Source organism: Agelaius phoeniceus, chromosome 26, assembly GCF_051311805.1.
Source record: "Agelaius phoeniceus isolate bAgePho1 chromosome 26, bAgePho1.hap1, whole genome shotgun sequence".
NCBI classification, from domain to species: domain Eukaryota; kingdom Metazoa; phylum Chordata; class Aves; order Passeriformes; family Icteridae; genus Agelaius; species Agelaius phoeniceus.
Genome location: NC_135290.1, coordinates 1,102,339 through 1,127,465, shown reverse-complemented (window position 1 = coordinate 1,127,465; position 25,127 = coordinate 1,102,339). Strand labels below are relative to the sequence as shown.

The following is a 25,127-nucleotide window of genomic DNA, read 5'->3' as shown; positions in this document are numbered from 1 at the left end:
TCACCTGACTGGGGGGCACAGAGCAGCGCCCCAGGCCCCCTGTCCCCAGGTGCCACCCCGGGACTGAAGCCTCAGCCCCCTCCCAAGGCTGGAGGGGGTAAACTGAGGCACCAGGGCCCCAAACCACCACAGGGGTTCAGTCAACATCCAATTTATTGACAGTGGGGAGGGGTCTGGGGGGGAATGTGGGGAATGGGAGGGGGGGCTTGAACAGGTCACAGCAAGTGGGGGGGGTGGGGACAGCTCAGTAGTGCAATAACAGAGGGGGAGCAGGGACAGGAACGTGGGGAGGGAGGGAGGGAGGGAGGGGGGCTCAGGTCCCCCCACCCCATCAGGGCTGTGGGTGCAGGGAAGTGCTGCTGGTCCTACTGGGACAGGACCAGTCCCTTGCTGGGATGGGGGCACCCCTGGGGCGGCTGGGAGCTTTTGGGGGGGCAATGAAGGAACAACAGGCACTGCTCCAACCCCCCCAGCTCCGTCCCTAAGTGCCACCAAGGCGGGGACACCAGGACACGCCCACGTCCCACACTTCCCGAGAAGAGCCCAAAGAGCCGGGATCCCAATCACCCCCGGGGGGCGCTCGGGGACCCCTCGTGGGTGCGGCTGAGGGGTCCCGGTGGCCGGGGGAGCCCGGGGGGGCTCAGGGCACGCGGTAGGTGGAGGTATTCTTGGGCTCGGTGCTGGGCACGCACCAGTCCCCGGCCTCCTGGCTGGCCTGGTAGTGCCGCCACGCCGACTTGTTGTACACGGGCAGCCGCTCCACCGAGTCCGTGGACAGCGCCTGGGGGGCACGGGGGGGCTCAGCGAGGGTCCCCAGCCCCTCCCCGGGCTCAATGTGGGGACAGGCACCCACCTTTAGGTAGATGACGGCGTCGGTGCCAAAGCCCTCCATGGAGAAGAGCTGCAGGTCCCCCTGGAAGTACTTGGCGTAGAGGCGGGAGATGGGCAGCCCGTAGCCAAAGCCGGCCTGGGGGGACAGGGAATTGGGGTGGGGGGTCCCCAGGGCTGGGGGAGCACCCCCAGGGCACCCCCGGCCTCCCCAGGAAACGCCAGGAGTGTCCCTGGCACTGCCAGCGGGAATGGTGGCACTGCCAAAGGGGTCCAGAATGGCCACAGGGGGACCCTGCCACCCCCATGCTGCCATGAAGGGTCCCCATGCCACCCCAAAGTGTCCCCATGCCACCCCAAAGTGTCCCCATGACACTCCAAAGGATCCCACTGCCACCCCTAAGTGTCCCCATACCACCCCAAAGTGTCCCCATGACACTCCAAAGGATCCCACTGCCACCCTAAAGTGTCCCCATGCCACCCTAAAGGGGGCCCATGCCACCCTAAAGTGTCCCCATGCTACCCCTAAGGTTCCCCACATCACATCCAAGCCAACTGAAGCGTCCCCACGACACTTCCAAGCCATCCACCAAATGTCCCCATGCCAGCCTAAACGTCCCCAAAAGGTGCCAGGCCAAGCCCAAACTCCCAGTGCCACCCCAGCCTACCCCAATCACCCCCAAAACACTCCCAGGCCACTCCAGCCCCTCTCAAATGCCCCCAACCCCCCTGAGCTGCAGCCCCCCCCCCTCCCCACGAAGCCCCCAGCCCCTGGGGGGGGTCACCTACCAGGGGGGCCCCCCCAGAGCCCAGCTGGGGGGTGGGGGCTGTCGAGTACATGTAGCTGAAGAGCCGCTCGATCTTCCTCAGGGGCACCCCCATGCCCCTGTCACTCATCTGGGGACACCACAGCGGGTGACAACCCCGTCCCTGCGCCCCCTCCCCACACCCCGCAGCCCCCAGGGTGGGCTGGGGTCCCTCCCCAGGGTGGACAGGTCCCCAAACCCCTCAGGACAGGACTGGGGTCCCTCACTCGGATGGACAGGTCCCCAAACCCCTCAGGACAGGGCTGGGGTCCCTCACCCTGATGGACAGGTCCCCAAACCCCTCAGGACAGGGCTGGGGTCCCTCACCCTGATGGACAGGTCCCCAAACCCCTCAGGACAGGGCTGGGGTCCCTCACCCTGATGGACAGGTCCCCAAACCCCTCAGGACAGGGCTGGGGTCCCTCACCCTGATGGACAGGTCCTCAAACCCCTCAGGACAGGGCTGGGGTCCCTCACCCGGATGGACAGGTCCCCAAACCCCTCAGGACAGGGCTGGGGTCCCTCCCCAGGGTGGACAGGTCCCCAAACCCCTCAGGACAGGATTGGGGTCCCTCACCCTGATGGACAGGTCCCCAAACCCCTCAGGACAGGGCTGGGGTCCCTCACCCTGATGGACAGGTCCCCAAACCCCTCAGGACAGGGCTGGGGTCCCTCACCCTGATGGACAGGTCCCCAAACCCCTCAGGACAGGGCTGGGGTCCCTCACCCTGATGGACAGGTCCCCAAACCCCTCAGGACAGGGCTGGGGTCCCTCACCCTGATGGACAGGTCCCCAAACCCCTCAGGACAGGATTGGGGTCCCTCACCCTGATGGACAGGTCCCCAAACCCCTCAGGACAGGGCTGGGGTCCCTCACCCGGATGGACAGGTCCTCCTGGCCCAGGGCCACCATCACCCTGATGGCCGGCAGCCGGGGGCTGTTCTCGTGGCTCTCCACCGTGGCTCTCATGGCATTCTGGGGACACAGAGCCCCGGGGAGGGGGTCAGGGGGTCCCCCAGAGCCTCCCCAGACCCCCCCAAAGGGCTGGGCTACCTTGAAGAGCTCGAAGAGCATGTGGTACAGGTGGGACGGGACGTAGACGATGCTCACGGGCTGCTCCGCGTTGCAGGCTGGGCAGGGGGGACACTGGGATTGGTGGGGACAATCCTGACCCCAAAGCTGCCCCAGCACTAAATGGGTCACCCAAGAACCCCCCACCACAGGGACCCCCAAACCTAGAGAAGCCAAAGATGCCCCAACCCTAAGGGAGCTGAGAACCCCCTGGAATAGGGACCCTCAACCCAGAACAAGCCACACAGAAACCCCCTGCCCCAGGGTCCCCAGCCCTAAAGGAGCCACCTGAGAACCCCCAACCCCAAAGGAGCCACCTGAGAACCCCTAACCCCAAAGGAGCCACCTGAGAACCCCCAACACCAAAGGAACCACCTGAGACCCCCCAACCCCAAAGGAGCCACCTGAGAACCCCCAACCCCAAAGGAGCCACCTGAGAACCCCCAACCCCAAAGGAGCCACCTGAGAACCCCCAACACCAAAGGAACCACCTGAGACCCCCCAACCCCAAAGGAGCCACCCATGATCCCCCTGCCCAGGCCCCCATTGTCCCTTCAGGCCCTGTCACCTCACTGCCACTGTCCCCTCACCGTTGACCTCCTCGATCTCCAGCTCAGGTGAGGCCATGTAGTATTTGTCACACAGCAGCTTGGCCATGTTGTAGGCATCTGGCAAAGATGGGGACAGAGGGCTCAGCACCCCCAGGACCAACAGGGGCAGCCTTTGGGGTCCCCCCCACCCCCAAACATTCCCCATTCCCGGGACATTCTTGGGGTCTCCTACAGCGACTGCACAGCTCAGGGGACAGTGTGGCTGAGGTCACCCCAAACCTGTGACATGAGTGGTGCCAGGGGGGCGTTCAAGCAGCCCCCACCCCCCAAACTGCTCCCAGATGCTGTGGGGTGGGACCCCAGACCCCCCCCAGACCCCACCAACCTCTCACCACGTTGGCCACGTTGCAGTGGGGGTCGATGCTCCCGATGTGTTTGGGGTGCGCGGGGTTGGTGCTGCCATCGAAGAGCAGGGCTGGGGAGGGGACAACGAGCTGGGGACACCCCAGGGACACCCCCAGGGCACCCCAGGGCTGTGGGGGGAAACATCTGACACCAGGGAGATGCCCAAGACAGGATCCCTGGGGTTGGTGGGGACATTTTGGGGACACCCAGTGATGATGGGGACCCTCAGGACAGATCCCTGGGGTTGGTGGGGACCCTCAGGACAGACCCCTAGGGTTGGAAGGACACCTGGGACAGAGCGCTGGAGTTGGTGGGGACCCTCAGGATGGACCCCTGGGGTTGGTGGGGACCCTCAGGACGGACCCCTGGGGTTGGAAGGACACCTGGGACAGAGCACTGGGGTTGGTGGGGACCCTCAGGACAGGCCCCTGGCGATGGGAGGACACTCTGGGGACACCCATTGATGATGGGGGACCCTGAGGACAGATCCCTTGGGCTGGGAGGACCCTCAGGACAGACCCCTGGGGTTGATAGGGACCCTCAGGACAGACCCCTGGGGTTGGTGGGGACCCTCAGGACACTCTGGGGAGTCCTGGGGACACCCCAGTTTTGGGGACCAGACAGGACCCCCCCAGGGCGAGCAGGCCCCCAGCCCCTCACTGTGCTGGTTGATGAGCATGCGGATGGAGATGCGGCTCAGGTAGAAGCGGTCCAGGAAGTACTGGATATTCTGGTTGGACACGGGGTCATCCCCGTACGTCTCCTTGTACTCGATCACCCCCTGTGCCATGGTGGGGACAACGTCGTTGTGCCGGTTCCGGATTGTCACCAGCGCGTTGGTGAACCTGGGGACGGGGACAGGGCCGGCGCTGGGGACACCCGCTCCGAGCACAGCCCCGATCCAGGCCGGGATTCCCCGAGAGCCGGGGGTGCTGGAAAACCCGGAGTTGCTCCAGTGGCACCGGAGTGGGGGCGCTCCGGGGTGGCCCTGGGTGACACCAGCGCGGCTCTGGGAGGAGGTGACACCCCGTGAATGGGGACAAGGACACTCCTGACTCACTGTCCCAGCGTGGCTTGGTCCTCGGGGTCCCTGTCGTGGAATTCCATGATGTCCAGCAGGCTCTGCACATACCTGGGGGGACACCCACAGCTGGCACCCCCGAACTGAGAGCACAGCCCAGGTGACACCACACAGGGCCAGGGGCCAGCACCCCTCAGCCCAGGCCCCCCACCCCAAAATCTGCTGCACCAGGGGTCACTGTCCCACCATTCTGCTGGCACCTGGGGACAGCTGGGGACACGGCCCCTTTGAGGGCCCTTTGGGGTTGGGGCTCTGATGGGGGTGGCACGGCCGGACCCCCTGGCACGGCCTGACCCCTTGGCACGGCCACATCCCGCTGGCAGCGACCCAGGACACCAGACAAACAACGTGTCATGTGGTGGCCAAGAGAAGTGTCACGCTGCTGGCACTGCCACGGGGACATGGCACTTAAAGGGACACTCAGAGCACCCAGGACAGGGACATCCTGTGGCCCCTTCAGGGACCAGGTGACACTGGTGTCCCCCCCGCTGGCTGGGGACAGCCCGCTGGCACAGGAGTGTCCCTAAAGGACCTGCAGCCCGTGTCACCCAAGGGGTGGCACCAGCTGGGGAGTGCCCTGCCTGTCACCCCTCCCTGTGTGCCCCCCGTGCCAGCAGGGGAGGAGAGCTGGTGACAGCTGTGGGACACAAGGCGAGGTGACAGCAGAACTCCCTGGGCGGTGACAGGAGCCACAGTGGCAACAGGAGCTGTGCAGGGGACCCAGGAGGGTGACAATAAAGGGACTCCAGTGGCAGTGAGACCCCAGGTGAGTGGAGGGACCTGTGGCAGTGGGACCCCAGGTGAGCGGCAGTGGTGGCACCCCCAGCAGCAGGTCCCAGTGCCAGCTGCCCAGAGGCAGGGGTGGCAGTGCCATCAGCCCCGTGGCACTGTCCCCGTGTCCCCAGGGGCCACACTGACCAGCTCTGCACCAGCTGCACGGAGGGCGTGCGCAGCACCCGGTCCGGGAGCAGGTTGATCTCCTTCATGATGTTGGAGAGGCGCACGGGCAGCTCCTGGCGCAGGAAGGCAAATGAGGTCTTCTCACAGGCATTGCTGGAGCCTGGGGACACACAGGGACATGGAGGGACACGGGTGAGCCCCCCAGAGCCACCCCTCTGGCAGCAGGGACAGGGGACAGCAGCAGGTCCTGCTTGGCTGGGGAGGGTGTGAGGGCTGGGGGACGCTGGGGGACACCGCGGGGGACAGGGAGGGCTGAGGGGGGGACAGAGCTCAGCCCACTGGGTGGGCCACCCAGAACAGCCCAAACCGGGGCTGGGAGACCCCCGGGTGCAGCTGGGAGGGGGGAAGGAGCTGGGCCAGCAGCAGAACCCAGAGCAGGCCCAGGGGTCCCCAGCCAGGAGCTGTGCAGGGGGGGCACAGCTGACCCCAAAGGCCTGGAGGAGCAGATCCCTGGGGACAAGGGACACTGGGATGGGGCTGGGGGGACCCAGGGTGCAGCCCCCAGCCCCTGTCTGGGGAGCAGGGGACAAGAGAGGGCCAGGCTGGGTGGCAGCCATGGGGGGACATCCCCATCCCTGGGGACATTGGGGGGTCCCAGCTGCCCACCTGGGGGGGCCAGGCTGGTGCAGGGCCGGGGGTCCCTCACAGGGGGGTGTCAGGATGTGCCCCCAATGAGGCGGTCTGGGGGGCAGAGGGGACACCCCCAAAAGTGGCCTATGAGGAAACCACATTCCGACCCCACTTATTCAGCCGGGGGGTGCTGTTAAATCCCCTCACCCCAACAACAACGGGGTATCTGGGGGGTCAGGGTTACCCACAGACCCACTGAGGGGGCAGAGCCCCAGATTTACGGGGTGGGGAGGGGAAAAACTTCCTGGGGAGGGGGGGCAGGAATTCCCGAGGGAGATGTGGGAAGGAATTCCCGGGAGGGAGGGCAGGAATTCCCAGGGGAAGGGGGGCAGGAATTCCCGGGAAGGGGTCGGGAATTGCCGGGGGTGTGCGCGGAGCTCCCTCCCCCGAGGACCGCCCCCACACCGGGGGTCCCCGTGCCGGAGCAGGGTGGGGGTCCCGGGGCTGGGCCGGGGGGGTTTCCTTTATTTACCGAAGTCGAGAAACTGCTTCATGGAGAGCGGCGACGGCGAGAACTTGCTGAAGTGCTCGATGTAGGTGGGGACGCCGGCCAGCGCCGCGCGCTTCCCGAGGCACCGCAGCAGCCGCATGGCCCCGCTGTCCCCTCGGTGTCCCCTCGGTGTCCCCTCGGTGCCCCCTCAGGGTCCCCTCAGGGTCCCCTCAGCGCCCCCCGAGCCCCCGGGCCCGGCCGCGGCCCCGCCCCCGCCGCGCCGCGCGCAAACAACACACCCGCCGTCAATCAACCAACCTCGGCCAATCATCGCTCGTTATACAGCAAACCCCGCCCCTCCCCGTGCCAATCCGGCTTCACCGCTGGGCACGCCCCGTTGTCAATCACCGCGAGCCACGCCTCTCGCGGAAGTTATGCTGCCCGCCCCCCTGTCAATACCTTGAGCCACGCCCCTTAGTTGCGTTAATGATGCCCGCCCCTCTGTCAATCACCGCGAGCCACGCCCCTCAGTGGAGTCAATGATGCCCGCTCCGCTGTCAATCACCTCGAGCCACTCCTCTCAGTGGAGTTAATGCTGACCGCTCCGCTGTCAATCACCTCGAGCCACTCCCCTCAGTGGAGCTAATGCTGCCCGCCCCGCTGTCAATCACCACGAGCCACGCCCCCAGTGGAGTCAATGCTGCCCGCCCCGCTGTCAATCACTGCGCGCCTCGGGGCCAATCAGCGCCCGCTCTTTCAGCCCCGCCCCTCCAGGGCTAACCCCGCCCCTCGTGACGCACAGGCGCTAATTTGCATAACGGGGGCTCCCATCAGCCCCTCGGCGGTCCCAGATCCCTTCCCGGGGTGTTTTGAGCCTTTCACGAGGGTTTCGGGGCGCTCTGAGCCCACCCCAATCCCAGCATTACCCCCCCATCACCCCCTGCGCTCCAGGTACATCATCCCCCATCATCCCCCCCACCATCCTCTTTTGCCCCAAAAGCCCCAAAATCCCAGCCCACCCCCCCTCCTCCCGGCAGCCACGGCACGGAGGGGACACGAGGTTACAAATCCCAGAGCGAGCCTTTATTGGGCCCCGGCGAGGAAGGGAGGGGGGGTTTGGGGGCCGGCTGGGGGCGGGGGGGTGCGGGACCCCCTCCCCAGCCGCCCCCGGTACCGACCGGACGCCGGGACTCGACACCGAAACACCGAAACACGGAATAATTTAACCCCGCGGGGCGGGACAGCGACCCCCGGGGCGGGGATGGGATGGGGGGGACACGGCCTGAAGCGCTGCACCCCCCTCCCAAAGGCAAAGCTGCGACAACAGCAGGAGGGGTCTGGGGTCGGGAGGGAAGGGAGACCCCCATAGGTTTTGAAGGGGGAGACCCCTATGGGGTCTGGGGTCAGGAGAGGGTACAGGAGGCAATGAGCTCCCCCTGCCCCCCCGGGGAAAGCAGAGGGGTCCCGCACCCATTGCCGAGGGGAAGGGCGCGAGCGTGTCCCGGTCTGCAGGGACGTGTCCCCAGGGGCCGGGAGGTGTCCCAGGGAGGCTGGGGACAAAGGAACAGGCACAGGGACAGGGAGGTGGCGAGCGGAGTGTCTGCGAGGCGGGGGGAAGGCACTCGGTGAGGCCAGCAGCAATTCGGGAAGAGCGGGGGACGGGGGGGCACATTTGGGGGGGTCAGCCCCACAAGCGTGCAAGGCACGAGCGTGCAAGAACCCCCCGGGAGAACCGGGAGAGGCTGCGGGAGCCGCCCGGAAGAACCGGAGCCCCCCGGGAGAACCGGGAGAGGCTGCGGGAACCCCCGGGAGAACCGGGAGGGGCTGTGGGAGGCACCCAGGAGAACAGGGAGAGGCTGCGGGAGCCGCCCGGGAGAACCGGAGCCCCCCGGGAGAACCGGGAGAGGCTGCGGGAGCACCCCGGGAGAGCCGGGAAGGGCTGCGGGAGCCCCCCGGGAGGGACTGCGGGAGCCAAGGGCAGCGGCGGCCGCGTCCGAGGGTCGGGGCAGGGAGGGATGCGCTTGTGCAAAGTGAGAGCCCCCCTGGCGGGGGCCCGGGCGGGGACAGGGGGTCAGTAGTACTTGTCCGGCTCCTGCCACTTGGTCACCCAGAGCTTCTTGCGGCGGCGGCGGGGCAGGAGCCCCCCGGGCTGGTAGCGCTGCTCCTGCCGGATCCGCACCGCGTGGTACTTGGGCATGATCCGGTAGTAGCGGGTCCGCTGGAAAAAGTCGCACTGCGAGGGGGACACATAGGGGACAGCGCGTCAGTGAGGGGCTGGAGAGGGACGGCGACAGAGACCCCCGAGGCGGCGAAGAGCAGAGCAAAGGGAGCAGCGATCCTGGAGCCGCTGGGAGCGCCCGCGGAGCCCTGAGGGACCCTGCGGGACAGAGGAAGAGGAGAGGAGGCTGAAGAGGAGGAAGGTGCCGCTGCAGCCCGGCCCCACGGGGCATTACCAGGCGGGGCCCGCGGCGCCCGGGGGGGCACGGGGGGTGCCCCCCGTTAGTAGTCATCCGTGAGCCGCTCGGTTTCCGACGGCTGGATCCTCATCTCCGCCTTCTGCCCCTTGGCCTCGTACATGGCCCGGGTGTTGGCCCGCCGGAAGAACCCGCACTGCAGGGAAGGGGACAGGGTCAGGGGGTCGGGACAGCGGCTGGGGGGGTCCCGGGCATCCCCCCGCAGGTGGGGGGAGCAGGGCAGGGAGATGCCCCACAAGGATGCTGTGGGGTGGGGGGTCCTGCAGACCCAGCGACCCCTCCTGGGTAAAAGAGGGGGTTCACGAAGCTGGGGGTGCCCCCAGGGGGCTGTGGGGGTCCCCCAGTCCCTGCAGCACAGACGTAGGGAAGGAGGTCCAGCCCTGCTTTGGGTGCACACCCAAAATGTTTTGCACCCCAAACACGGGGATGTCTCTGCTCCTCTTCCTCATCCCTCTCCAGCCAGGAATCTTCCTCCCAGGAGGGCACCACCCACCTGGGGGACACCTGCCACCCTCGGGGGGCACCTTCCAGCCGAGGGGACAATCCGGCTGCGTGTCCCTTGCACCCCTCGCCAGGCAGGGAGGAGGCGGCCACGGGTGACACGAGCCCGTCGGGTCTCAGCACGGCTCCTGCACCCCCTCCGCCCTGGGAAGGGGATTTGGGACCCCCCTCACCTTCCAGAGGAGGAGGATAATGAGCCCCAGCAGCAGCAGCCCGGCTGCCACCGACACCAGCACCAGCCAGAGCGCGATCTCGGCCGGCTGCTCCTCCTGCAGCTCCGAGTCCACGTCCACAGAGAACTGGGAGGGGTGGGAAGGGGCTTGTTGGGGCTGGGGGCTCCAGCCAACCCCAGTCCCGCCCAGTCTGCCCCAGTGAGGGCTCTGGTGAGGCTCACCCGCACCGTGTGGTTCCTCATGGTGATGGTGGGCACCTGCGAGCGCAGGAACAGCGTGGCCGTGCCCGCCACCTTCACCCGGTCAAAGTCACGGAACTCCTGGGGACATGGACAGGGACGGGCATGGGACACACAGAGGACAGCATGGGGATGAGGGAGGGGACATGGATGACGAGGACATGGATGATGGGGACATGGATGATGATGGAGATACGGATGATGGGTGACACGGATGATGGGTGACACGGATGATGGGTGACACGCAGATGGAGGCGGGACACAGGTGACAGCAGGGACACACAGGGGTGGCTGCCAGCTCCTGGCAGACTCAGAGCCCTGTTTAACACCCCCCAGGGCTCTGAGCCCTGCAGCCCCTCGGTGGCACTGACCTCGATGAAGGTGCTGTTCCAGACGCGGGCGCGGAGGCTGAAGCTGGAGGGGAGCTGCGTGTGCAGCAGGGGACACTCGAACCACACGCAACGCGCCGTGCCCGCCGAGCAGCTCTGGGGACACACAGGGGTCAGGGGGCCCAAAGCACCGCCCCGGTACCGGGAGCAGCGGGGACAGTGAGCCGGGAGCGGGGATGCTCCACCCGACCCCACTCACCAGCACCGCCTCGGAGCGCGGGCGCCGGCCCGTGGCCAAGGTCACCGGGGGCTCCCCCGGCTCGGGGGGCTCCAGCTCCCGCCGCCGCCGGGATGGAGCCTGGTCCTGCAGGAGCTGAGGGGGGAAGAGACCCCTGAGACCATCAGAGCCATGCCGGGGGGCTGCAGGATATCCCAGGGGAGACCCCCACCCTCAGGAGCTTCAGGATATCCCAGGTGAGACCCCTACCCTCAGGAGCTGCAGGATGTCCCAGGTGAGACCCCCACCCTCAGGAGCTGCAGGGTGTCCCAGGTGAGACCCCCACCCCTGGGAGCTGCAGGATATCCCAGGTGAGACCCCCACCCTCAGGAGCTGCAGGGTGTCCCAGGTGAGACCCCCACCCCTGGGGGCTGCAGGATATCCCAGGTGAGACCCCCACCCTCAGGAGCTGCAGGATATCCCAGGTGAGACCCCCACCCTCAGGAGCTGCAGGATATCCCAGGTGAGACCCCCCACCCTCAGGAGCTTCAGGATATCCCAGGTGAGACCCCCACCCTCAGGAGCTGCAGGGTGTCCCAGGTGAGACCCCCACCCTGAGGAGCTGCAGGTTGTCCCAGGTGAGACCCCCACCCTCAGGAGCTGCAGGATGTCCCAGGTGAGACCCCCACCCTCAGGAGCTGCAGGATATCCCAGGTGAGACCCCCACCCTCAGGAGCTGCAGGATATCCCAGGTGAGACCCCCACCCTCTGGAGCTGCAGGGTGTCCCAGGTCCTGCAGGAGCTGAGGGGGGACACGATCCCATCAGAGCCATGCCAGGGGGCTGAAGGACCCCCGAGGTGGGACAGGGACACGGCCCTGAGGGCAGCGGTGACTCACGGTGAGGTTGAGGGGGTTGATGAGCCCCCCGGGGGGGTGACATGTGTCATTGCCGTTCACCAGGATCTCGGTGGGGTACAGGAGCCATTTGCCATTGGGGATCTCATAGGGCCACTCAAAGCCCAGCAGGATGGTGCCCAGCGTGCCCAGGGACTCGCCTTTGGTGGTCACCTGTGGGCAGGGTGGGAGCTGGAGCCTGGCGTTCCCAAATCCACTTCCCTCCAGCATTCCCAAATCTGCTTCCCTCCGGCATTCCCAAATCCGCTTCTCTCCCATGCCCAGCTCACCTGGAAGTCGAAGGTGAGGGGGCTGCCCACGTCCTGCTCCTGTTTCATGGCCGACTCGCCCACCACGGTCCCGCTGAAGTAGGACTGGATGTGGGATGAGGCTCTGGGAATGGGATGGGGGACAGGAGCGGCATGAGGGGCACAGGGGACATCCCATTGTCCCCTGTCCCCTCCTGGGACACGGAGGCCACAGCCAGACTCAGGTGGGGGCAATGGAGGGGACACAGAGGGGGTGCAGGGGACACAGAGAGGGTGCAGGAGACACAGAGGGTGCAGGGGACATAAAGAGGGGGTGCAGGGGACACTCACATGCTCAGCGAGGACTGGATGCTGTAATCCACCAGCAGCTTGGCCAGCACGGGCTGCAGATCCCCCTGGGTGCTCTGCCTGCCGGGGCACCGGGATGGGGCACCGCGATCGGCATCTCCCGGTCCCACCGGGACCGTCCCCGCCCCCGTCCTGCCCCTCCCACTCACGTGGACAGGTCCAGCCACACCTCCACCTCCCGCGTGTCCAGCATGATCCCGATGGCCTCGAAGGTGATGGTCAGCTCTGCCTGCACGGAGGGGGACACGGGGAGCAGCTCAGCCCTGCTGAGCCCCCCAGGAAGGGCCGGGGGGCAGCTGGGGGCGGCTGGGGGCTGCTCTCACCCTCTGGTTCCTCTTGAAGGGGTTTCCCAGCTCGCACAGCACCGTGTCCCCAAAGGTGCAGGCTCCGCTCTGGGGGGGACAGGAGGGTCAGGAACCCCCTCAGGAACACCTGGTGTAACCCAGGGCCCTGGGGTGCCCCCGTACCGGGCGGACAGAGGAGGGCAGCAGGCTGAGGGGCACGGTGACGTTCAGCAGGGCCTCGTGGGCGTCCTCGCCGTTCCAGGGCGCCGAGGGCACGTTGGTGATGTTGATGCTCAGGTGCAGCTTGCGCACGTCCCGGCTGTACTGCAGCACCTGGGTGCCGTTCACCCTGCGCGGGCACAGCGGGGTCAGTGCCACCCTGGCATGGGGACAGCTCTGGGGGACATGGGGACAACCCCAGGGGATGAGGGGACACCCCTGAGGGACAAGGGGACAACGCTGAGGGACAAGGGGACACCCCCAGGGGACAAGGGGACATCGACAGGGGACGAGGGGACACCCCTGAGGGACAAGAGGACACCCCCAGGAGACATGAGGACACCCCTGAGGGACCAGGGGACACCCCCAGGGGATGAGGGGACACCTCTGGGGACAAGGGGACACCCCTGAGGGACAAGGGGACACCCCCAGGGCCCCACTGTCACCTGGGCAGAGGCTGGTTCTGCTCGGTGACGAAGCTGCTGCGCAGCTGGAGGTTGCTGTAGCACTGGTTGTCGGAGCCACATTCCTTCTGGAACTCGATCTGCAGGGACAGGGATGTCCCCTGAGTCCTCGCCACGCTGGTGGCACCCCAGAGTGTCCCCCACCCCCCCCTGCCCGGCACACCTTGGTCTCGTTCTCGTGGGACTGGTCCTGGTTGAGCACGGGGAAGGCGTCCAGGGAGTGGGGGCCCAGCTGGAAGGTTCTGGGCCTCTCCAGCAGGGAGTAGTTCATGGAGAGCACGATGGGGTGCAGCTTGTCCCGGACATTGTCCTGCAGGGGTGGGATTTGTGTGGCCCCAAAGTCAGCTCCAGCCATGGCTGGGGACCCCCTCTGCTGCTGGCAGGCGAGTGAGAGACCCCAGAGAATGGATGGATGGATGGATGATGGATGGATGATGGATGGATGATGGATGGATGGAGGGATGGATGGATGGATGGATGGATGGATGGATGATGGATGGATGGATGGATGGATGGATGGATGGATGGATGGATGGATGGATGATGGATGGATGGATGGATGATGGATGGATGGAGGGATGGATGGATGGATGGATGGATGGATGGATGGATGGATGATGGATGGATGGATGGATGATGGATGGATGGAGGGATGGATGGATGATGGATGATGGATCCATGGATGGATGGATGATGGAGGGAAGGATGGAGGGAAGGACACTCACCAGCAGCAGGAGCTCCTGGGACTGGCAGCGGGTGTCGGGCATGGAGAAGTCCCCGGTGTAGGTGGCAGATTGGGACCCTGAGAACCTGACCCTGGGCGGGTGCCGGTCCTTGTCGGCCTCCAGCGTGTACTGCAGGGCTGGGGGACAGCACGAGTTGTCCAACAAACACCCCCACAATGTGTCCCCATGTCCCCATGTCCCCCCAGCACCCCCCACTCACTGATCCTCTCGCTGTAGTTGGGGTCCCCCGCGCTCTGGTTGTAGGAGAAGCACAGGGTCACCGTCATGCTGGGGGGACAAAGGGGCTGTCAGCCGAGCCAGGGGTGCCACCAGCAGCCATGGGGACACCGGGGACTCACCAGGACTTGGGCGTGCACTGGGCAGGGTCCACCTTGCTGGGCGTCACCGTGAAGGTCTTGTCCAGGATGTTGATCACAGGACGGGCTCTGGGCAGGGATTGGGGTCGGCTGAGCCCCCCAGCTCTGTGCCCACCCCAGGGGTGGCAGGGGGGACAGGACACCTGTCCCTATGGCTGTACCTGAGCAGGACAACTCGCTCGCTCAGGCTGCCCACCAGCAGGTCCGGGTAGGAATTCCCGTCCATGTCCAGGCCCCCGCTCAGCGAGTACCCAAAGGTTTTGATCCTGGTGGGGCCCAGCTCTGCCCCGCTGATCACCTGCGTTTGGGGGGCAGGGGGGGTCTCACCCAGTGCCCTGCAGGTCAGGGGGTCTCAGGGGGTGTCCAAAGGGCTGGTCCTGGGGAGGGGTCCAGGTCCTGGCGAGGGGTCCAGGTCCTGGCCCGCTCAGGGCTCCCCAGGGCCGTTACCTGCCGGGGCCGGTCCCGCAGCCCCTCGGCGCTGCTGTGGTAGATGTAAACCTTGCCAGGCCCCTCAAAAGGAGCCCCCACAGCGATATCTGGGGGGATAAGAGCAGGGTCAGCCCCCCCAGGGCCCTCCCTGGGACCCCAAACTCCAGCTCCAGCCCTGGCCACGTCTGGGGTCCCCCCTTCGTGTGAGACCCCACAAACTCAGGAGGGAGGGAGGGACAGAAGGAATAATGGGACAATCAGGATCTCCAGCCTCTCCCCCATCTCTTCCTCTTCACCCCAAACATCAAAGACCCCCCAGACCCCCTCCTCTCCTGAGCCCCCCCATGGCTCCCCAAAAAGCAGCTCCCCACAAAGGTGTCCCCGGCCGCTCACCCTGGAACCCGTCCTGGTTGATGTCCCCGATGCTGGCCAGGGCAAAGCCGAAGCCAGAGTAGCTGGGCCCGGTGAGGACCAGGCTGGGGAGCTGCTGGAAGCCCCCGGCCTCGTTCATGTACACGAACACCGCGCCCCCCACCTCCTGCTTCCGCTCAAAGTAGTAGGGGGCCCCCACCACCAGGTCCTGCCACCTGTGGGGACAGACAGTGGGGTGCTCGGGGCTGGGGCTGTCACACGGCCCTGACCCCATACACCTGGAGTGGGGAGGACCCCCCAGAGGTGTGAAAATAGGACCCCCCCCAAAAAAAAACCTCCCCAACCCAGAACTGGGACCCGCAGGAACCCCAGGGGAGCTGAGACTCTCACCCCTGGGAGCTGCAGGGTGTCCTAGGTGAGACCCCCACCCCTGGGAGCTGCTCCAGGTGAGATCCCCACCCCTGGGAGGTGCTTCAGGTGAGACTCTCACCCATGGGAACTTTGGGGTCCAAGCCCACCTGAGCTTCAGGACACCCTAAATAAGACCCCCCACCCTCAGGAGCTGCAGGGAGCCCCAGGTGAGACCCCCACCCCTGGGAACTTTGGGGTCCAAGCCCACCTGAGCTTCAGGACACCCTAAGTAAGACCCCCCACCCCCAGGAGCGGACAGACCCAGCCCAGGTGAGCCCCAGGTGAGCCCCGCCCCGCAGCCCCGGGGGTCGCAGCCCCTCACCCGTCGTTGTTGAGGTCGGCCAGGGCGAGGGCGCTGCCGAAGTAGGAGCCGACCTGCGGCCCGGGGAGCAGCAGGCTCCGGTTCAGCGTCTGCCGGGCGCCGCGGCTCAGCAGCAGCACGGCGCCGGTGTGCCGGTACCGCGGCGCGCCCGTCACCAGCGTCACCGCCTCCCGCTGCAGCACCGCGCTGCCCACCTCGGCCGTGTACCCTGCGGGGGCCGCGTCAGGCGGGGCACGGGACCCCCGAGATCCTCTCGTGTGCTCCCCGAGCCCCCCGCACCCCGAAAACCCCGCCCCGAGACCCACGCAAACCTCGCCCCGAGCGCCCCGCAAACCCCGCCCCGAGACCCCCGCAAACCCCGCCCGAGCCCCCCAAAAACCCCGAGATCTCGGGGGGAGCACTGGGAATGGCTCACGCCCTCCCTAAGTGTCCCCAAGTGTTCCCGAGTGTCCCTAAGTGTTCCTAAGTATCCCCCAGTGTCCCGAAGTCTTCCCGAGTGTCCCCAAGTCTCCCTAAGTGTCCCTGAGTGCTCCCAAGTGCTCCCAAGTGTCCCAAAGTCTCCCTAAGCGTTCCCGAGTGTCCCCGAGTGTCCCTCACGCCTTTAACATCCATGCCCAAAACTCACAGCCCCCAAAGCTCCTCCTCACCCCATCTTCTCCCTCCGTGTCACCCCAATGTCACCGCTGCCCCCCCCCCCAGTCTCACCATCCCAGGGGGGTCTTCAAGCCTCCCTGAGCCCCCCCACCCCCTCCAAAGCTCCTCCTCCTCCTCCTCGCCCCAAACCCCCCTGCCCCGGGGCCCCCCACACCTATGTAGGTGTTGCCGTTCCTGGTGTTGGGGTAGGAGAAGTCGTGCAGGTCCCACGTCTCCCTCTGCAGCATGTAATCGGTGCCTGGGGAGGGGAGGGGGCCCACCCTCAGCATTGGGGGGTCCCACAGGGGCATGGGCACCTCGGGGAGGGGCTGGGGTCCCACAGGGGCATGGGCACCTTGGGGAGGGGCTGGGGGTCTCACAGGGGCACGGGGACCTCGAGGAGGGGCTGGCATCCCACAGGGGCACCTCGGGGAGGGGCTGGGGGTCCCACAAGGGCACGGGCATCTCAGGGAGGGGGTCCCATAGGGGCACGGGGACCTTGAGGAGGGGCTGGGGTCCCACAGGGGCACCTCGGGAGGGGCTGGGGTCCCACAGTGCATGGGCACCTCAAGAACGGGGTCCCATGGGGGCACACACCCCCTCGGGAAGGAATTGTCCCCCAAAGGTAAGGGGAACCCCCATGAAAAGCAGTGCCCAGAGGGGTGACCCCAGGGGTGGCAGGTCCCCTGCTGTCCCCCCAAGGACCCTCACCCTGCCAGTTGTAGGCACCGGGTGCCCCGAAGTAGATGATGTTGGCGCTGAAGCCGGCGCTGGTGCCCATCTGGCACATGCCGGTCTCGTCGGTGTCGGTGTTGGCGTTGCACATCTCGTTGTGGTACGTCTGCCACTCGTCCCCCAGGTCCAGGCGCAGGTCATTGCCACGGACATAGCAACGGCCGACCATGCGGCGCTGGGCCTCGGCCCCCGACCACAGCACCCGCGTGTAGCGGTGGGCACAGGCCTGGGGACAGGGACAGGGACAGGGACAGATCAGGGACAGCCCAGGGACAGCTCAGGAACAGACAGGGACAGCTCAGGGACTGACCACAGCACCCGCGTGTAGCAGTGGGCACAGGCCTGGGGACAGTGACAGGGACAGGGACAGATCAGGGACAGCCCAGGGACTGACCACAGCACCCGCGTGTAGTGGTGGGCACAGGCCTGGGGACAGCAGGGACAATGAGGTTCAGGGACACTCCAAAGGTGCAGGGATACCCCAAGGGTGTGTGTAAAGAACCAGGATCTGGGAGTGCAAGGATCTGGGTGTGCAAGGAGGTGGATGTGCAAGGATCTGGGATCTGGGTGTGCAAGGACCTGGGTATGCAGAGATGTGGGATCTGGGTGTGCAAGGGTCTGGGTGTGCAGGGATGTCAGATCTGGGTGTACAAGGATCTGGGTGTGCAAGGATCGGGGTGTGCAGGGATGTGGGATCTGGGTGTGCAAGGATCGGGGTGTGCAGGGATCTGGGATCTGGGTGTGTAAGGATCGGGGTGTGCAGGGATCTGGGATCTGGGTGTGCAAGGATCGGGGTGTGCAGGGATCTGGGTGTGCAAGGATCGGGGTGTGCAGGGATCTGGGATCTGGGTGTGCAAAGCCCCGCGGTGCCCCCCACTCACCAGGACCCTTCCCGGTGGCTGTCTCTGGCTGGCCACTGTCACCCCCAGCCACATGTCCTCGATGATGGCCTTGTCCGGCTCATCTGCGGGGAAACAGCCGGCCTGAGAGGGGGTCCCCCCTCCTGGTGGGGGGGGTTCTGGGGTGGTCACACACCCCGGGGGGGGTCACCCACCCTTGAGCTCGATGGCCAGGCGCTGGCAGTCGCGGGTGGTGGCACTCAGGGGACAGGCGTACACGGCGCCCGTCCGGGTCCCGTTCACCGGCTCCGCGGCCTGGGGGGCCCCCACCAGCAGCCTGGGGGGCACAAAGGGGGCACGTGGGTGGCTGATGGGGGGAGGGGGGCACAGGGACCCCGAATGGCCTCAGGGACAGACTGACAGAGTCATTGCCCCCCCACTCCTTCCCAGACCCCATCCCATGGCTGAGCCCCAATCTCCGTGCATGGGGGTGGGAACAGGGGTCGCAGTGACCCCCCCCAAACCTCAGTGACGCCCCCAAACCTGAGCTGGCAGGGAAAACAAGAGGGAGGGGTCGCTCTGCACCCCCAGGGCAGCCCCGGCTCTGTAAACACCCCCAGCCCTTCCCGGCCGGGCTTTGATCCCTCCGCAGCCCCGGCAGCTGCGGCGTGTCCGGCCCGACAGCGACAGCGCCGAGCGGCCGTGCCAGGGAATGAGGGACGGGGAATGAGGGATCGGGAATGAGGGACGGGGAATGAGGGGAATGAGGGACGGGGAATGAGGGGAATGAGGGACGGGGAATGAGGGATGGGGAATGAGGGGAATGAGGGACAGGGAATGCGGGATGGGGAATGAGGGATGGGGAATGAGGGGAATGAGGGACGGGGAATGCGGGATGGGGAATGAGGGATGGGGAAAGCGGGATAGGGAATGAGGGACGGGGAATGAGGGACGGGGAATGAGGGACGGGGAATGAGGGATGGGGAATGTGAGACGGGGAATAGGGGACGGGGAATGCGGGACGGGGACACAGCCCCAGGAGTGGGGATGGCAGCTGGGACAGACACCCCTCATGTGGGACAGACACTCCTCATCCCGGACAAACACCGCTCATACAGGACAGACAGACAGCCCCCATCCCAGACAGACAGCCCTCACATGGGACAGACAGACAACCCCTCAGCCCAGAGGGGCTCGGGCAGCATGGGGCTGTCCCAGGACAGGCAGCACCTCGCAGGGGTGACCTCCTCTAGGGAGGGCAGTGCCGTGGGGGACAGTGGCATTCCAGCCCCTCCAGGTGATGCTGAAGGGACCCCGCACCCCAAAGGAAGATGCCGGGGACCCCAAGCAAGGCCCCGTGGGCCCGGCAGGGGCACTGGCATGGCCGCAGGGCTCCGGAAGGGCCAGCCTTTCCGCAGGGAAGTCCTCCGGGAGCGCCGGGACAATGAGTGGAGGTGGCCGGGCTGGGGGAGGAAGTGCCGCCCTCGGGCAGGCGGGACACGGGGGGGACACGGCACCCAGGACATGGAAGGGACACAGCACCCAGGAGATGGCACCCAGGACACAGGGGGGACACAGCACCCAGGACATGGAGGGGACATGGAATCCAGGACATGGTACATAGGACATGAGGTTGACACGGCACCCAGGACACGGCACCCGGGACACAGAGGGGACACGGCACCCAGGACACGGCACCCAGGACATGGAGGGGACACAGGAGGGACACGGCACCCAAGACATGGGGGGGACACGGCACCCAGGACACGGCACCCGGGACACGGCACCCAGAGCTGCTCACGGGGCACCTGTACCGAGCTGGCCCGTCCTTAGCAGGGCCACCAGCGAGGACAGGGCCGAGCGCGCTGTCCCCATCCCAGCGCCGGCGGACAGGGCCGAGCGGCGCCGTCCCCGCGGCAGCGCCCGCGGGCAGGGAGTGCCGGGAAGCTGAGCAGAAGCTGAGCAATGCGGGGCCGGCAGCGCGGGCACGTCCGGGCGGGCCGGGCGCTGACTCAAAGCCCAGGCGCAGGAGGAATGCGGGGCCCCGGGCAGCCCCCGCCCCGGCACGCCGGGACCCCCCCGGGGCGGCTGAGTCAGCTCGGGGCTGCAGGTGGGGGGGGTTGGCACCGCTCGCCCCAAACGGGGGGTCCGGGGGGGCTGCTCCCCGCAGGAATGGCAGGATGGGGGTGCCGGAGAGCGGGGAAGGGAAGGGAATGAGGGGAGTGATGGCTCCTGGTGATGCCAGCTCGGCACAAAGGAATCTGCGCCCCCCCCAGCTGCAAGGGGGGCACAAGGGGCACCATTGTCCCCTCTCACCTGGGGGGGGAAGTGACTCAGGGCAGCTGCCGTGACTCAGAGCTGGGGGGGTCCTGCCCCCACAGCCCGAACCCCAGCGGGACCCCCCAGGCTCCCCCGGTGGTCCCGGCCCAGGCAGACCCCGCGGTCCCGGGGGGCGGGAGCCCACCCAAGCCAAGCAGCTCCGGCATGCCGCTGCCTCCGGCCAAGATTCCCGGCACGGCACGGCACGGCACGGCAGCCCACCCGCAGCTCTGTCTGCTCCTGGGAGAGGGGGAGTGCGGGACACCCAGGGGCTGCAGCCCCCGGGGGAGCGGAGCTGGAATTTGGGGGGCCGGGACCAGTTTGTGGCGCTGGTCCCACTGGGCCGGGGGGCCGCGGTTGTGCTGGAGATGGTCAAAGAGCGGCACGAGGGGGAGGCCGGGACGGGAGGGAAGCAGGAATGTGAGGCCGTGCTCCGTCCTAATCCGCCCTGGCAAGCGAGGGGGGGCTGGATAGGAGCGGGGGGGGGGCTCCCTGCCAGCGCTGGCTCAGCTGGGAAGGGGGGCTGTGGGAGGCTCCGGGCACCAGGACCCCAAAGTGCGGCCCCCCCTGGGGTGGGAGAGGCGAGGGTGGCAGAAAATCCCACCCCGACACCCCAGCATGGAACAGGGGGGCCGTGCACCCCCCAGCCCCAGAGCCCCCTCCCCAGGGAGCAGCTGGGCAGCGAGGGGAGCTCCTCATCCGTCCCCAACCACGCTCCGGGGGTGACGGGAGGGGAGGAACCGGCCCGGCCCCGGTTCATTCCCAGCGCCGCTGGGTTCACCAGGGGGGGGTCCCCGGGCACGGAAATCCAGCGGGGCCCCTGTGGGAAGGAGCCGGGAGAGAGGGGAAATGGCTCCTGGATGGATGGATGGATGGATGGATGGATGGATGGATGGACGGACGGACGGCCCCACATCCGTCCCCCTCCTCCTGCCGAGCAGTCGCAGCCCCGCCGGACCCCGGCGGACTCGGGCCAAGGCAGGGGGAGCTCAGCCAGCTCCAGCAATCCGCAAAAGCCCGGCCGGGGGGAGGGAAAGCCGGGAACGCAGCCAGCAGAGCGCTCTCCTCACCAGCCAGCTGGAATCAGGCGAGACCCCCGAGCAGAGCCTCAATTCCCACAGGGCTGCAGATGTGGGTGCTGCCTCCCCCTCCGGCTGCAGATTTTGGGTGGGTGGGGGTGCTTTTAGCTTTCCTGGAACAGATCTGCCGTGCCTCAGTTTGCCCGGGTCACCCAGGGAGCTCCAAACCCACCCGAGCCGGACCGAGCCCAAGCGGCTCCCGGTGGGAGCGGCCGGACGCGGGCGGCGCGGGGGGAGCTCGGTAATCTCGGCAGCGCTGATAAGAGCCCCGCTCGCTCCCAGCCGCGCTCACCTGGCCGGGGAGGGGCGAGCAAACAAACCAACCTCGCCATGGGCACAAACAAATCTTTGCGGGGCGCGCAGGGATCGGGGCGGGGGGGGCTCCGCCATTGCCCCCGCCCCGGAATTCGGGAGTGCCGGCGCTGCCCCGGAGCATCCCTCCGGCCCCGACAGCCCCAGCTGGAGCCAGCCCCCCCAAAAAAGAGCCCGGGACACCCCTCCCGCGGCAGACGGGGGATGACGGTGGCAGGAAATGTCCCTTTCCTGTCCCCACCCTGCACCTGTGTGAGCAGCGGGCACCGCAGCCTTCACCCGGTACCGGGGCGCGGCTGCGACCCCCGGGGGGCTCCGGCCCCCCCCCCTGCGCCGGCCGCACCCCGGAGCGGCTCAGACACCCCGAGCTGGGGCACCCCAAGGGCGGAGAGAGCCCCGCGCTGCTCCCGGCCCCGCCACGGGCACGGGCGGCGGAGGCTCCCGGGGCCCGGGAATGCCCGGGGGGGTTCTGGCTCTGGAGCCGCTCCCCCGCAGCCGGGATCGCGCTGGGACACGCTGGGACACGTGGCGCAGGTGTGGGGGTGGCGCGTCCCTGTCACAGCCCCCCCCAAACCCCCCCGGGGCCGTTCCCGGGCAGACACGAACGGATCCGGCCCGGAGCGGCCGCCACCCCCGCCCGGTGCCCCCCGGCGGCCGCTCCGGTGGTACCGGAGCGGGCAGGGCCCGGCCGCGGGTGGGGCCCAGGTGTCCCCCAGGGCACGGGGGGGGGTCCCGCACGCCCCGAGCTCCGCAGGGAACGGCTCCGCTCCTCCTGCACGGGAGCGGCCGCAGCTCCTCATCCCACGGCCCCAAATGCATCCCTGGAATGCGGAGCGGCACATGCCTGCACCGGCAGCTGCTGCCAGCCCCTCCCGGGAAAACCGGGAACCCCGAGGGGCTCCAAGGGATCCCCGGGGGGCTCCAAGGACCCCCCCGCAGCCGGGAGAGCCGCGGGAAGGTGATCCAGCAGAAAACCGTGCCCTTGAGCGGGACACCGCCAGCCCGGCCCCTGCGGCGGAGCCCGCTCCCGGCACGGACGGGAATTCCCGCCCGGGAGGGACCGGGAACGGAGCGGGAACGGGCACGGGGGGGACACAGCGGTGGGGCGGCACGGGGGCTGCTCCGGCTGAAAAGGGCTTTTGTTGGGGCTTTGCCAGGCCGGCAGCAGGAACCACAGCCCAACAGGTTCCCGGGCACGGGGCCCCGGCGGCGGCTCGGGGGGCACCGGGGGCTCCGCTGAGGGCAGGCGCCGGCCGGGACCGCTCGGCTGGGGAGGGATTCCCCTCCCGGAGGGGCTCCGAGCCCACCTGGGGGGACACGGGGGTGTCCCCACGCTGCTGCCAGACCCCTCCCGGTGTCAGCGGGACCCCGCTGCGGGGAATGAGGAGGGGGCTCGGGGTGGGACCCCCAGTGATGGGACCCCCGCCAATAGCGGGGGGCGGAAACGCCACGAGCGGGGACCCCCCCCTCCCTCTGCTGGGCTCTGGGACCCCCCGCGCCCACCTCCCCATACGCGGAGCCCCGGGTGCGCCTCTCCGGGCCCCCCAACCCCCTCCAGGTGCGCCCCTGACACAGAACAGGGACCCCCCCCACATGGACCCCTCCCCACCCGGGGGACCCCCAACACCCCCGGGGGACCCTCCGCGCCACAGGGACCCCACCCCACGTGGGACCCCCATCCCAAGGGGGGCTCCTCATCTCCCCCGGGGTACCCTCCCCGCTCTGCCCCACCCCACGGGGGACCCGCACCCCACGGGGGACCCCGACCCTAACGGGGACCTCTCCCAGCTCCTCCGCCCCCCACGGGGGACCCCTCACTTTCCCAGGGACGCCCCCGCCCACAGGTAAAGCGCTGTCTCACTCTCCTCCGCCTCACGGGGGGGGTCCCAACCACCAGAGACGCCCCCCGATCCTCCCGGGGACCCCCGCACCCCCACGGGAGACCCCTTCCCGTCCTTCCCCATCCCACCCCAAACCCCCTGTTCAGGTGAATCTCTCCCCGCTGTCCCGCAGCGCTCGGGGCTCGCCCCCCGCCCCCCGGCCGCGCTCACAGGCTCCGCTCCCGCCGCTCCGTCTCCCGGTGCAGCGCTACCGAGAAGCCGAACAGGGCTCCGCCGGGGCCCTCCTTGAGCACCGGGAAGGTGCGGTCCAGGTTGAAGGCGGCGGCGGCGCCGAGCAGCACCGGGCCGAGCCCGAGCAGCAGCCCCGGCAGGGCCATGTCCCGCACCGGCCGCCGTACCCGCCCTGCGCCCCACCGGGACCGGTGCGCGGGGAGGGCGCGGGGCCGGGGCGGGGCGGGGCGGGGCCGCGCCGCTTCCGGACACGCCCCTTAAAGGGGCCGCGCACCTCTCTGCGCACCGCGGGTACCTGAGAGCGCAGGTGTGCAGGGAGGGCGCACCTGGGGCAGCTGTGGCACCCCCCCCACCCCCCCGGGGGAGGACCGCGACCCCCAGACCACGCCCCCTGCCGGGCCACGCCCCCTGCCACACCCTCCGTGTGCCCCCCACCGCATTGACCCCTCCTACGTCCCCCCGCGGGACAATTCCCCCGCTTCGTCCCGCCCGAATCCCCCCGGGGTAGGACCCACCCCTACCTGGCCCCGCTTTGGGATGGGAGCCCCCCCAGGAGAGAGGGAACCCCCAAGTTAGGACATTTATGGGATAAAACCCCCCCTCTCCCATGGCAGGAGGTCACACCGGGACCCCGAGTGCGGCACCAGGACAGGGAGGGGACGCCTCGGTGGCCGTGGGGACATGGCAGCATCGCCGCTTCCCCGCCGGGGGTGGCGGCCGTGGCTGTCACCGTCCCGACCCCGCCAAAGGTCACCGGGAGCCGCCGCGCCGCTCCCACCGTGCCGGGAAATCCGGCCTGGGGGGGCTGCAGGATGTCCTGTGTCCCCCGCCCCGTGTCCCCGCGCCCCTGAGCCGTGTCACCGGCCCTGGAAAGAGTGACGGCAGCAGGGACACCGCGGGCAGCGCTGCTGGCAGTGGCAGCCGGCCCTGGCACAGGGACCTCCCTGTGCCCATCCCCTGTCCCCATGTCTTGTCCCGTGTCCCCATCCCCTGTCACCATCCCGTGTCCCCATGCCGTGTCCCCAGCCCCGCGTCCCCACCCCCAGCCCCGGCCCCGCCCCTCGCGCCCCCGGTGACACGGATGACGTCACCGCGCGCTGTCATTGCCCCCAAAGGCCACGAGGTGACGCCATTGACCCAAAGATGCTCGGTGGGGCTGGGGGAGAAGGGGGGCGGGTGTTTGGGGGCGATCGGGGACCCCGCAAGCCCAACCCCCGCGGCTGTGACAGGGCCGGGGGACACGCGGGGACTCCCGGGGACACTGCCGTGCTCCGGGACCCCCCCCCGAAGGAAACCCTTCAGCCTTGGGGGGGTCACAGGGGAGAGG

At 68.1% G+C, this 25,127-nt stretch overlaps 2 protein-coding genes across 3 annotated transcripts; both read right to left on the bottom strand.

Moving 5' to 3' along the window:
* Window positions 1–135: 135 nt before the first annotated feature.
* On the bottom strand, window positions 136–6,998 carry PDK2 (pyruvate dehydrogenase kinase 2). Its single transcript, XM_054649617.2, has 11 exons — window positions 6,806–6,998; window positions 5,662–5,803; window positions 4,723–4,794; window positions 4,323–4,507; window positions 3,643–3,732; window positions 3,297–3,374; window positions 2,689–2,765; window positions 2,512–2,610; window positions 1,618–1,725; window positions 854–967; window positions 136–781 (listed from the first exon to the last, which is right to left on the bottom strand). The coding sequence occupies exons 1-11, from the start codon at window positions 6,921–6,923 to the stop codon at window positions 641–643; spliced, it is 1,224 nt and encodes a 407-aa protein (XP_054505592.1). The 5' UTR covers window positions 6,924–6,998; the 3' UTR covers window positions 136–640.
* Window positions 6,999–7,830: 832 nt separating this feature from the next.
* On the bottom strand, window positions 7,831–24,070 carry ITGA3 (integrin subunit alpha 3). Of its 2 annotated transcripts, XM_077190786.1 has the most exons (26): window positions 23,780–24,070; window positions 18,234–18,355; window positions 18,061–18,143; window positions 17,156–17,405; window positions 16,620–16,703; window positions 15,812–16,019; window positions 15,100–15,293; window positions 14,725–14,813; window positions 14,439–14,575; window positions 14,260–14,346; window positions 14,121–14,188; window positions 13,901–14,037; window positions 13,339–13,485; window positions 13,158–13,255; window positions 12,676–12,841; window positions 12,532–12,600; window positions 12,358–12,437; window positions 12,191–12,268; window positions 11,882–11,984; window positions 11,595–11,765; window positions 10,739–10,852; window positions 10,522–10,635; window positions 10,133–10,231; window positions 9,912–10,037; window positions 9,217–9,373; window positions 8,872–8,996 (listed from the first exon to the last, which is right to left on the bottom strand). In XM_077190786.1, exons 1-25 carry the CDS (start codon window positions 23,944–23,946, stop codon window positions 9,263–9,265), a joined length of 3,102 nt encoding a protein of 1,033 aa, XP_077046901.1. In that variant the 5' UTR covers window positions 23,947–24,070; the 3' UTR covers window positions 8,872–8,996; window positions 9,217–9,262. The 2 variants fall into 2 exon arrangements, with proteins under 2 accessions (XP_054505397.2, XP_077046901.1); XM_054649422.2 differs by lacking the exon at window positions 9,217–9,373 and having other exon boundaries at window positions 7,831–8,996; window positions 23,780–24,054.
* Between the last annotated feature and the right edge of the window lie 1,057 nt (window positions 24,071–25,127).

Excerpts from the sequence above, each read along its gene's own strand:
- ITGA3 (XM_054649422.2), bottom strand. The coding sequence starts at position 23,946 with ATGGCCCTGCCGGGGCTGCTGCTCGGGCTCGGCCCGGTGCTGCTCGGC. Across the intron at positions 18,356-23,779 it reads GAGCGGCGGGAGCGGAGCCT|GCTGCTGGTGGGGGCCCCCC; the intron begins GTGAGCGCGGCC and ends TGTGCCCCCCAG. Across the intron at positions 12,438-12,531 it reads CCTTCAAGAGGAACCAGAGG|GCAGAGCTGACCATCACCTT; the intron begins GTGAGAGCAGCC and ends CCCTCCGTGCAG.
- PDK2 (XM_054649617.2), bottom strand. The coding sequence starts at position 6,923 with ATGCGGCTGCTGCGGTGCCTCGGGAAGCGCGCGGCGCTGGCCGGCGTC. Across the intron at positions 4,795-5,661 it reads GTGCAGCTGGTGCAGAGCTG|GTATGTGCAGAGCCTGCTGG; the intron begins GTCAGTGTGGCC and ends GTGTCCCCCCAG. Across the intron at positions 968-1,617 it reads GCTCTGGGGGGGCCCCCCTG|GCCGGCTTTGGCTACGGGCT; the intron begins GTAGGTGACCCC and ends CTGTCCCCCCAG.